The sequence below is a fragment of the Mobula birostris genome, chromosome 1 (genome assembly GCF_030028105.1).
Source record: "Mobula birostris isolate sMobBir1 chromosome 1, sMobBir1.hap1, whole genome shotgun sequence".
NCBI classification, from domain to species: domain Eukaryota; kingdom Metazoa; phylum Chordata; class Chondrichthyes; order Myliobatiformes; family Myliobatidae; genus Mobula; species Mobula birostris.
In genome coordinates this window covers 69744697-69757146 of record NC_092370.1, presented here as the reverse complement: position 1 = coordinate 69757146, position 12450 = coordinate 69744697, and the positions used below count along the sequence as shown (strand labels likewise).

General features: G+C 41.9%; 1 protein-coding gene across 1 annotated transcript in view; it reads left to right on the top strand.

Moving 5' to 3' along the window:
* Window positions 1-2414: 2414 nt before the first annotated feature.
* tmem64 (transmembrane protein 64) overlaps window positions 2415-12450 on the top strand; it is a 70631-nt gene continuing 60595 nt past the window's right edge. The window contains exon 1 of the mRNA XM_072256802.1: window positions 2415-3770. Coding sequence (XP_072112903.1) covers window positions 3072-3770 — 699 coding nt within the window. The 5' untranslated portion in view covers window positions 2415-3071. The remainder of the gene's footprint in view (window positions 3771-12450) is intronic.

Here is a 12450-nt window from a genome sequence, read left to right as displayed (position 1 = left end):
TTTCGTTCTTGCCTCATTGTTTCAGGATATATGCGAATCACGGAACTCCCTCCCAACACTTTATCAGAAGGACTGCAGATATTCAAAATGGCAGCCACCACTACCACCTCAAGGGCAATTTGGAGTGGCAAGTGAATTGCTGGCCATGTCAGTGATGTCTATGTTAAGAAAAATGAATGAATACATCTTCTGATATGTTAAAAACCCTCACAACTTTGAGGGTCAACAAAGCTGGGAATGAGGGTTTGCTGACTGCCAATATTTTGAAGGTAATTTCAAAGGTGGGAGTTCTTCAGAGTGCCATTGGGAACTCTATCATTACTCTGATCTCAGTGCTGGGGCATTCAATGAGATGAAGAGTTCACATCCAGGAACCACAGATAACAATTGCTAGATGTTAGATCGCACCAGCAAGATCTGACCTATTAGAAATAAAGTTTAGGAAGATCAACTTACAACATGTCGCCTTTTTGCATTCCTGTGTTTGTTCTTTTAATTGTGGATTAACTTAATACCTGTGTTCAAAGTACACGTGAAAGAACATGCTTACAGTGTCAGCAGACAATTATCATACTTCCTTGTCAGTTTTCAATTGTACAAAAGTGCCCTCTTCAGCATTAAATTGGAAGTACATTGGATTGGGGCAATACCAAATGCAACATAATGTATATAAATTAAACCATGCGTTTTTTTGACCTGATACAGTCTCTTCACACAATTCATGCTGCCTGCTCATTATCTTCATCATCCAGGTAACACAAATATGTACTTCAAGCTTACCAAATGTTAACCCAGTTTAAAAACAGCCTGCATTATTATGTGAGGAGCACATCATGGTTGGGACCAGCAGTATAATTTCAAATGCAGGTTCGAATGACCAAATTGGAAAGGAGGAAATGAATTCTCTATTCAGTTAGCTCAAATATTCTTCTGGGCACAGGTTATAAGAACAGAGGGAAGGTATATTTGCCCAGGCCAATATAAGGATTCAAGCATGTTTTGATAACAACACATTTATCAGTGCATCAAAGCAGAGAAAATGATGACAAACAGGGGACATGTCAGGAGGGAGAGGGAGTAAGAATCAGTGCCTGCTGAGTACATTTAAAAATCACTTCCCCGAATGAGTGCGGCTTCAACAACACCCAAAGTTTAAAGTAAATTTATTATTGAAGTACGTATATGTTACCATATACCACCGAAAATCATTTTCCTGCAGACATTTTTGGTAGATACAAAGAAATACAATGGAATCTATGAAAAACTACACACAAAGGTGGTCAAATAACCAATGTGCAAAAGACAAACAGCAATGTAAAAAAATGATAATAATGATAAACAAACAACAAATAGTATTGAGAACATGAGCTGTAGTATCATTGAATGTGGGTCCATAGTTTGTGGAATCAGTTCAGTGTTGAGGTGAGTGAAGTTATCCACCCAGGTTCAGGAGCCTGATGATTGAGGGGTAATAACTTTTAAATGCCGAGGTACCAGCTCTGGAATGATATGTTGATAATTAACCCACGTTGATTGCACATTTAGTATTCTTGGTTTTAAATATTGTATCCACCAGTTTCTCAGGCTTCCTAAAACCTATCCATGAAAACAAAACAAATCAATCCCGTTGAAGCATGATAGCGAATTCTCTCAGAGGTCTTCTTTCTTGCAAACAGGAAACGGCTTGTTCACAATAATTTTGCTATTCTAAAATGCTTTGTTTTACGTTTTGCATTCTGACAGTTACATTCTGCACATTGGGTCCTGGAAAAATATTATTTCTTGCACAAGGATATTAATGTCGATGACATGATAGCATAACACGAGAGACTATGGTTTAATCCAAACCATTGATGACGTCAATAGAGTTTGCAATTGCTCCATGTTACTGCCCAGGTTTTCTCCAGTCCCCCCCCCCGACACACTCTAAAGACATATGAATTTGTAAATTAATTAACTAACATAAACTGCTCCTAATCTGTGAGAGATATGATCTAGAGAGAGTTGGGACTGCGTGCGGGGAGAATAAAATGGGATTATGTGGCACTAGTGTAAATTGCTGGCTGAAGGACCTGGTTCCGTACTGCATTCGATCAAAGAACTGCTGCAACAAACAACCTGTTGGAGGAACTCAGCGGGTCGATCAGCACCTGTGGGATGAAAGTACCTTCATCAAGGGTTCCTCCAGCATATGCAGTCTCTTGTGTCAGGAGAAACCTGCTGACCAGCGTCGCCCCTACGACTGGGACGAAATATCTTTCCCCAGAATGGATAATTTGCCCGGGGCATTATTGTCAGAAGCACAGCAGTCCTACTACCGCATACCTGATGCGGCGCCCGTAGACACCGAGCAGGGTATTTCTCCCCTCCAAGTCTCAGTACACACGGCCGCAGAGTCGTTTCAAAACCAGGCGCCAATCAGTCACGTGGAGGAAGAGCGGCAGCATTCTGGGTGAGCTGAGCGGCCGTGGCTGTGCTGCGGTGCGGCTCCCAGCCGAGCCGAGCGGAGCGGAGCCCGGCGGATGGCGGCGCTCGTGGCTGGAAGCCGGCGCGGGGCTGACTCCCGGGGACTGACAAGGGCTCGGCACGGTCCGGGAATTCAGGCGCGTGGCTTCGCAGGGCCCCGCTAGGTGGCGGGGAGCCAGAGACTGTTCCTGTGCTAGTATTTTTCTGTGCAGTCTGTTCCTGAGGGAGGATGAGACGAGAGGACGTGGCAGGAACCCTCCTCTCGTCCGCCAGCTGCCCTAGCGCAGGCAGCGGGAGCATCTGAAACATCTCTTGCTCAGCCTTGGGGAAAACCACGTCCCATGCCTTCTCTCTCTCTCTCTTCCACCTCCCACACCCCTTCCTTTGGTGTAAAGTCGCTGCAGCAGCTCCCCGTAAACACTTCCAGCCTCATTCACTCCGCCCCAGGTTTGCAGCTACGCTCTTCGATGTAGTTTTGGCAAAAGTGAACGAATCTTCCGAATTACATCGGATTTTTATTTTTGTATATTTGGAGAAATCTGGAGAGGAAAGTGGACTATATTTTTGGAAAGGCGTTCTGATTTAATTTCTACTTCCGATTCAATATGTGGAACGCTGGCGTCGCATCTTGGCTGTTTTTTACCAAAGTATTGAAGAAGTTAAGCAAAGGTCACTTGGCGTTAAGTCGGAGCTTGCAGAGACCCTGCCCCAACTCGCTGCTGCTGAGCCAGGCGAACGCAATGGACGTGGCTTCATACGAGGAGCGAGTGCAGGTGAAGGCAGAACTCAATTTACAGCATCAGGGCATTGATAACGAGCTGCCCATCCTGGGCGACCCTAAGGCCACGTACTGTTTGAATAACTGCTTAAAGAGCTTCCTTCTGATCTGCGCCTTGACCATCGTTTGCTTCATCTCTTTGGCGCTGGTGCGGCGCTACCTGAAGGATCTGTTGCTGTGGGTGGAGAGTTTGGACAGCTTGGTAGGGGCATTGCTCTTTATCGTGGGTTTCATCGCCGTCTCGTTCCCCTGCAGCTGGGGTTACATCGTGCTAAACGTGGCTGCTGGTTACCTGTATGGCTTCATGCTGGGTTTGGGGCTGGTGGTGATCGGCGTATTGATTGGGACGTTCATCGCTCACTTGGTTTGTAAGCGGCTGCTGACTGCGTGGGTGTCCGCCAAAGTACGGGCGAACGATCAACTGAGCGCCGTGGTCAGAGTTGTGGAAGGAGGTAGCGGACTGAAGGTGGTGGCTTTAGCCAGACTCACTCCCATTCCCTTCGGACTACAGAATGCAGTGTTCTCGGTTAGTATTAGTGTTGAACCTCAAAGAGCAATGAGAGGTTACTTGGATGTGGCTCATCTCCTTACGTTGACAGCCTAAGGAAAATTCAATACAGACTGAATGTTTGTTTTTGATCAGAGGTAACCTAGCCAATGCATGTAACACCATTTCCCAGTTTCCTGGGAACACAAGAATCTTGCCTCTTAATTTGGGATGGAAAACTAACCAAAATTGGTTTAATTATCTGTTTTGGAGGACAGTGTTTTGAGGGTGTGTGCATAGATAGGTTAGTTATAATTCCATAAGCTATTTTATAATCTTCCTAATGTTTATCTAAATCGTTTTGATGTTGTAGTTCACACAGATTGGTGACATGGGACAGCCTGAGCTCGTTAAATTTCCATGCTGGCTAATTGGTGGTTCTTCCAGTCTGGAGATCATAATGCTGTCTCTGGAGAAAAGTTGTAATGTGTTTATTGTGGTTCAGCTCACATTTAGTTAAATTTTAACTAAAAGCTTGTATAGCACCAGTGGTTTAAACAGACCTTGATTTTTGAAAGCCTACAGACCTTTCTTTTCCCTTGACCCTATCTACCTAATAGCAAAATCAAAGGTAACTTGTAGGACTCAATGTAAACTTATTTTTTGCACATTGCTAATGCAAATAACAGTATTTTATTTGAGATTAAATGAAAGGGGTGTGGTATTCTTAATGACAGAATCTTGTGTTAAGTTTTGCACTGCTTTAAAACATCAACATAGTAGATAAATCTGAGAGCATCGAATAACTTTAGGAAGTATTCATGTATTCCTCCATTTGGACTGAGTGATTTAGAGTTTACATCCTTTGCTGATGTTGAAAGTACTGTTAATTGAGAGAGAAGTGGATAGTTTTGGAATAATTTCAGTGAAACAGTGACTTAAAGAATGGTACCACTGCAATTTATATCACTTGTAACATTTTGCATTTGTAGCCAGTACAGAGTTTTGTGTATGTTTTTTTAACCTTAATTCTATGAGAGATAGGAGCAGAATTAAGCCATTTGGCCCATTGAGCTTTTCTATTCCTTCATGGCTAATTTATTATCCCCCTCAGCCCCATTTTCCTGCCTTCTCCGCGTAACCTTTGACACACTAATTGGTGACTAGCAATATAGTTATGAAGGTTAATTTAGTGATTCTCTCCTACTCCTGGCTATTAATTGGGGTTTTCTATTGGTGCATCCACATTGAAGATCATTATCTGAGTAGATGGGTGAAATGATGTGGAAGTTCGGATCCCTCCATAGAGGTATCATCTGAAAGTAACACCTATAATTTCACACAGATTTTATGTTCTTTACTATGGCCATATGATTCTGCCAAAGTACATAACAATATACTTTGAGAGTACTGAAAACAGAGAATGTCCTATGAGGATAGGTTGAGCGAACTAGGACTTTTCACTTTGGAGCAAAGAAGAATGAGAGACAACTTAGAAGTGTACAAGATGATAAGAGGCATAAATTGAGTGGATAATCAGAGAAAATTTCCCAGCTGGAAGTAGCTAATAACTTGGGTATAATTTTAAGGTGATTGGAGGGAAGTATAGGGGAGATAACAAAGGTGGTTTATTTGCACACAGAGTGGCGGGTGCATGGAATATCCTGCCAGAGGTAATGGTAGTGGTAGATACATTAGGGATATTTAAGAAACACTTAGATAGGTACATGAATGACAAAACAATGGACGGTTACGTAGATGGGAAGGACTTGGATTGATTTTAGATTAGGTTAACAGGCCAGCACAACATTGTAGGCTGAAGGGCCTGTATGGTTCTGTAGTCTAATGACCCACATATAAGCATGTTGCCAACATATTTCAAATTAAGATTTCTCTGTGAGCTGCAAGTTGAATACTGTTAATGTGGATATTGACCTCCATGCTACATTGCTACATTTCCACATTGAGCTTAATGGTGTACTGGGAGCAAAACTGGAGAAAGGGGAAAATTGTAACTTACAGCTGGTAGAGTTTGCAAAAACTCCTAATCTGATATAGAAATTTAATTTTATGAGAATGATGAAAAAGCATTAGTTACAAATTAAAAGAAATACAATAGACTGGTAAAGAAAAGATTACTGCTTGAAAAGAGGCCTTTTGAACCACTGAGTCTTGGCAAGTGCAATGGTTGGTCTCTTTCATTCGCTTCTCATTGACCTGCAAATTTTAAATTCCATTTTGAATACTATAATTGAGACCATTTCCACTACTCGCCCCTGCAGTGCATTCCAGATCCTAATGAGTCATTGCAACTTTTCAGCAAAAAAAATCACTTTTTTTTTAGTATTTCCTCCGCTTGTTGACTCTTCAGCCGAAAGTCAAGAGTTTCTGCTATGTTGCTTCTTCATGGTTTGAAATAACTGTCAGGTTGCTTTCCAGCCACCTTGAACAGGCACAACATTTCCAGTCTTTCCATGGTACCACATTCCCTCCGTGAATTATTCTTGTTACTCTCTTCCACAGCTTTCTAAGGCATTTACCTCATTCTTGAAGTATGGGTGCAGTGCTGCAGTTGTCTCTGAAAGAAAATATATTGTACAGGATTATTACAACTCTTTTGCTCTTGTTTCTTTATAAATCAAAGTTTGAAGTAAATTTATTAAAGTACATGTATATCACCATATACTACCCTGAGATTCATGTTCTTATGGGCACTCACAATAAATACAGAGAAACAAAAGAGAATCAGTGAAATGCTACAGAGAAAGAAGAACAAACAACCAATGTGCAAAAGACCACAATTGTGCAAATACAAAAAGAAATCAGTAATAGTTGATGTAAGTAATAAATAATATTGAGAATAGGTGTTAGTCCTTGATAGTGGGTTCATAGGTTCTAGAATCAGTTCAATCTTGAGGTAAGTGAAGTTGTCCACGCTGGTTCAGGAGCCTGATGATTGAGGGGTAATAGCTGTCCCCGAACCTGGTGGTGTGGGTCCCGAGGCTCCTGTACGTCCTTCCTGATGGCTTTAGCAAAAAGAGTGCATGGCCCGGATGGTGGGTGTTCTTGATGGTGGATGCTGCTTTTCTGCAACAGCACTTCTTGTTGATGTGCTCAATAGTGGAAAGGGCTTTACTTGATGGACTTGGATGTCTCCATTACTTTTTGCAATCATCTAAGCGTGTAGAAGCTCTGTGTGCCTTTGTAATGGCACTTGCATGCTGAACATAGGACAGGTCCTTTGAAAAGATAACGCTGAGGAATTTAAAGTTACTGACCCTCTCCATCTCTCCCGTGAGTGGCTCATGGACCTCCAGTTTTCTCCTGTAGTCAATAATCAGCTTTTTGGTTTTGGTGTGGAGTGAGAGGTTGTTGTACTATTCAGCCAGATTTTCAATCTCCCTCCTATATGCTGATTCATCAGCACCTTTGATTAGGTCAACAGCAGTGTCATCAGCAAACTTAAATATGGTACTGGAGTTGTACTTAGCCTCACAGTCATAAGTATAAAGTGAGTAGAGCAAGGGGCTAAGCACGCAACCTTGTGGTACTTCTGTGCTGGTGGTGATTGTTGAGGAGATGTTGCCAATCCAATCTGACTGCAAGTGAAGAAATTGATAATCTAGTTGCACAGGCCTAGGTCTTGGAGCTTATTGATTAGTTGTGAGGAGATAATGTTGAATGCAGAGCTGTAGTCAACTAAGACCATCTTGATGTATGCATCATCGCTGTCCAGATGTTCTAGGACTGAGTGATGAGCCAATGAAATGGCATCTGCTTTTGACCTGTTGTGATGGGAGGCAAATTGGAGTGGACCCAAGTCACTCCAGAGGTAGGTGTTGGTATGGAGTGGACCCAAGTCACTCCAGAGGTAGGTGTTGGTATGGTTTAAAAGCAAGTAGTAGGCTGCTGTCAATCGCAGGCGATCATGAGTTTGCGCCTCTGGTGGACTGTGTCCTCTTCAGGTCGCAAGCATGAACGGGAAGTTTTGAAGAACCAGTTGTTGCCCATGCAGTGGGTTCCCCCTCTGCACATCACTGATGTAATCCAAGGGAAGGGCAAGCGCCAATACAGCTTGTCACCAGTCATCGCAGAGGTTGCCAGAGTGAAGTTATACACAACATCAAACTGTCTTAGGGACCCCGGCTCCAGATTTCTTCCTTGGGGTTTACTCCCGAAACCTTTCCCATGGGTGGGTATGGCTGCATGGCAGCAGAGGTTTAAAATCAGAGTTTTCCTTTTCCTAGGTGGGTTGCCATCCAAGGCTGACGAGCCCCACCTGCCCGAAGCAACTGGTTTTGGGGCGCCAGTGGCCTGCCTTTGCCCCTTCTCTTGTCAGTAGAAACAGATCCGCTGGGCCTGTTAACTTGCCAGGCAAGTAAGTAATGTTTCAGTTGTATATACTGCTCCATCTAGAGAGCAGCTTACAACTTGGACACTGAACCCAAGGAAAGTATTAATGGAGTATGAGAGCAGGTTGTATAAATTTGGTTTGTTTCCTGAGATTAAAAAGTTGCGTGCTAATTAATCAAAATGCTAGAGACCTGATCAGAGTAGTAGAGAGGTGATTTCCTCAAATTTGCCAGTTCAGAGGAAATTAATGTATTCTTTATAACTGAGATAAGACACTTTTTCTCATCTAAAAATGGAAAATAAAGTTCTAGATTACTACGATCAACAATCTTATTGGCACTGAGAAGTTTAGAACCAGGGTGCATTAGTGTAATAGAATAAAAGCTCATTGTTCTATAACTAAAGATGGGATAGGATTTGAGAGATGAATAACTTGTCCTGTAAATATATTCCTAGATTAAAGCAAATATATTAGCCATTTTGGTAGATTACAGAAACATTTTTGTCAGTATAATACAGGAAATTAGTTGAAATTGTCAGACTCTTGTATGTGGAGATCAGAAACTGCCAAGAAGTTAAAATTGTTAATAGAGCTGCATTTGGTTTATCCGCGATTTTTGCAGGATTATCCATAGAAACCATAGAAACTACAGCACAGAAACAGGCCTTTTGGCCCTTCTTGGCTGTGCCGAACCATTTTCTGCCTAGTCCCACTGACCTGCACACGGACCATATCCCTCCATACACCTCCCATCCATGTATCTGTCCAATTTATTTTTAAATGTTAAAAAAGAACCCGCATTTACCACCTCGTCTGGCAGCTCATTCCATATTCCCACCACTCTGTGTGAAGAAGCCCCCCCTAATGTGCCCTTTAAACTTTTCCCCCCTCACCCTTAACCCATGTCCTCTGGTTTTTTTCTCCCCTTGCCTCAGTGGAAAAAGCCTGCTTGCATTCACTCTATCTATACCCATCATAATTTTATATACCTCTATCAAATCTCCCCTCATTCTTCTACACTCCAGGGAATAAAGTCCTAACCTATTCAACCTTTCTCTGTAACTGAGTTTCTCAAGTCCTGGCAACACCCTTGTAAACCTTCTCTGCACTCTTTCAACCTTATTTATATCCTTCCTGTAATTTGGTGACCAAAACTGAACACAATACTCCAGATTCAGCCTCACCAATGCCTTATACAACCTCATCATAACATTCCAGCTCTTATACTCAATACTTTGATTAATAAAGGCCAATGTACCAAAAGCTCTCTTTACGACCCTATCTACCTGTGACGCCACTTTTAGGGAATTTTGTATCTGTATTCCCAGATCCCTCTGTTCCACTGCACTCCTCAGTGCCTTACCATTAACCCTGTATGTTCTACGTTGGTTTGTCCTTCCACCGTGCAATACCTCACACTTGTCTGTTTTAAACTCCATCTGCCATTTTTCAGCCCATTTTTCCAGCTGGTCCAAGTCCCTGTGCAGGCTCTGAAAACCTTTCTCACTGTCTACTACACCTCCAATCTTTGTATCATCAGCAAATTTGCTGATCGAGTTTACTACACTATCATCCAGATCATTGATATAGATGACAAATAACAATGGACCCAGCACTGATCTCTGTGGCACACCACTAGTCACAGGCCTCCAATTGGAGAAGCAATTTTCTACTACCACTCTTTGGCTTCTACCATTGAGCCAATGTCTAATCCAATTTACCACCTCTCCATGTATACCTAGCGACTGAATTTTCTTAACTAACCTCCCATGCGGGACCTTGTCAAATGCCTTACTGAAGTCCATGTAGACAATATCCACTGCCTTCCCTTCATCCACTTTCCTGATAACCTCCTCAAAAAACTCCAATAGATTGGTCAAACATGACCTACCATGTTGACTCTCCCTAAGTCCCTGTCTATCCAAATGCTTGTAGATTCTGTCTCTTAGTACTCCCTCCAATAACTTACCTACTACCGATGTTAAACTTACTGGCCTATAGTTTCCCGGATTACTTTTCGATCCTTTTTTTAAACAACGGAACAACATGAGCCACTCTCCAATCCTCCAGCACCTCACCTGTAGACAGTGACATTTTAAATATTTCTGCCAGGGCCCCTGCAATTTCAACACTAGTCTCCTTCAAGGTCCGAGGGAACACCCTGTCAGGTCCCGGGGATTTATCCACTTTAATTTTCCTCAAGACAGCAAGGACCTCCTCCTTTTCGATCTGTACAGTTTCCATGATCTCACTACTTGTTTCCCTTAATTCCATAGACTTCATGCCAGTTTCCTTAGTAAATATAGACGCGAAAAACCTATTTAAGATCTCCCCCATTTCCTTTGGTTCCGCACATAGCCGACCACTCTGATCTTCAAGAGGACCAATTTTATCCCTTACAATCCTTTTGCTCTTAATATACTTGTAAAAGCTCTTTGGATTATCCTTCACTTTGACTGCCAAGGCAACCTCGTGACTTCTTTTAGCCCTCCTGATTTCTTCCTTAAGTATTTTCTTGCACTTCTTATACTCCTCAAGCACCTTATTTACTCCCTGCTTCCTATACATGTCATACAGCTCCCTCTTCTTCTTTATCAGAGTTGCAATATCCCTTGAGAACCAAGGTTCCTTACTCCTATTCACTTTGCCTTTAATCCTGACAGGAACATACAAATACTGCACTCCCAAAATTTCTCCTTGTTTGTGTTATTTAAAACAAAAAATCGCTGTCTCATAAACTTGTCACTATTGAACTACTGTGACTGACTGCTGGAAATATTGGCAGGAATGAGCTGCTCACATACCTAACAATTTTTCTTTGTGAAGAACATTAGTTTGATTGATTTACCTCTTTGGGGAGGGGGCGCATTTGGGCAAATGCACTGAAGATCAATAAAGCTTAGTTGAAAGGAGAATTACATGAAATTGGCAACATTTGCCTTGTTGTCGAAAAAGATGCCAGGGAAATTCATTGTAGTTCTATTGCCTAGGGAATTTGCCTACAATGACACCAGTAATTAGCTGTACTGCAGGTGATCAACAAGCAGTGTAGTTAAGAAAACACCCCTCATAGACGGTCCCCTGAGAAGGAAGAGGACAACTTGTTTCCACTCCAGTTCTGAGGTGGTTGACGTGGCCACAGGTAGGAACTATTTGACTGAGTGGGTAAATTGGGAGGTAGTGCACTCCTACTGTTGATGCTGGGTTTCTATCTGCTCAGAAAAGGGGACTTCTGACTTGATGCAGTCCTAAATCATCAACCTCCATTATGAATAGTCTTGAGCAGGAATTCCCACATTGGTGGATGGAGGTGATACATTTCATAGTGGTTTTGAGAACATCCTTTAGTAGTTTTCTCTCAAGCTGGCAATCCCTTGCCATGATGCAACCCTGGATAATGTCTGCTTTGGCATCTTGGTGTCAAGCCTGCATGGCATGAGTAGATCTATGGAGTTAGCATCCAGTAAAGTAGATCCTCTGTTGATATGGAAGGGATCATTGACATTGGCTCATAGTCTGACCAGTAGGTTTGGAGGATGTTGGTGCTAAGAAGGTTACTTGATGGCCTCACCCTTGCCATTGGAAGTCCGGCTGCTTTTAATATGTTAGTGATGGTGGAAGACACCAAGGAAAAGAATTCTTCAAGATAATTTGTAATAGAGAAAAGAAACCTAGGTTTCCTTCACTGCCCAGAAGAGTTAGAGAGCAATAATTGCATCTTTAAATGTGGAAAAGTGAGAAAGCAACTCAACTATGCCATTAAAAATTATAGTATTAATTGTTCTTTGATTGAAGCCAAAACATTTTTGAATAAAAGATGCAATAACAATGTAGACTTTTTCTAACTTTACCATCCAACCAATTGGTTTTAAAAGGCTATTCACTGTTTCCTTTCTGTAGAACCAAATTAGTTTAAAAATACTTATTGTGTTGCTTCAAACTTGGATATACAGTTATAAGATCATTGCAGATGAACATAATGCAATGCCATGTAAAAATGCAGCTGAGGCTAGATTTAAAGCAAACAATTTGCAAAAAAAAAAATGAGACTCAGTAATGCTTGAATCATAGATATCTTGCTAATTGTTTGGCATTGCTCCATGCACTGCTCTGTATTGCTGTTTTAAAATAAATTGTATTTTTAATTGGATTCTGAAACTTGAGTACAAGTTTACAAATGAAGATCTTCCAGCAAAACAAACTAAACCTACAGGGAGCAGTGGTTTATAAAGCAGCTTGAGGGTGACATGCCAAGTACCTTGGGACTCTGTGAGGCCCTCCATTGGTCAGAGTCGACAATGAAAGTTGCGTCTCAGCTGTCTACATGATATGCAAGCCAGGGCAATATGATATGGAGCATCAGCT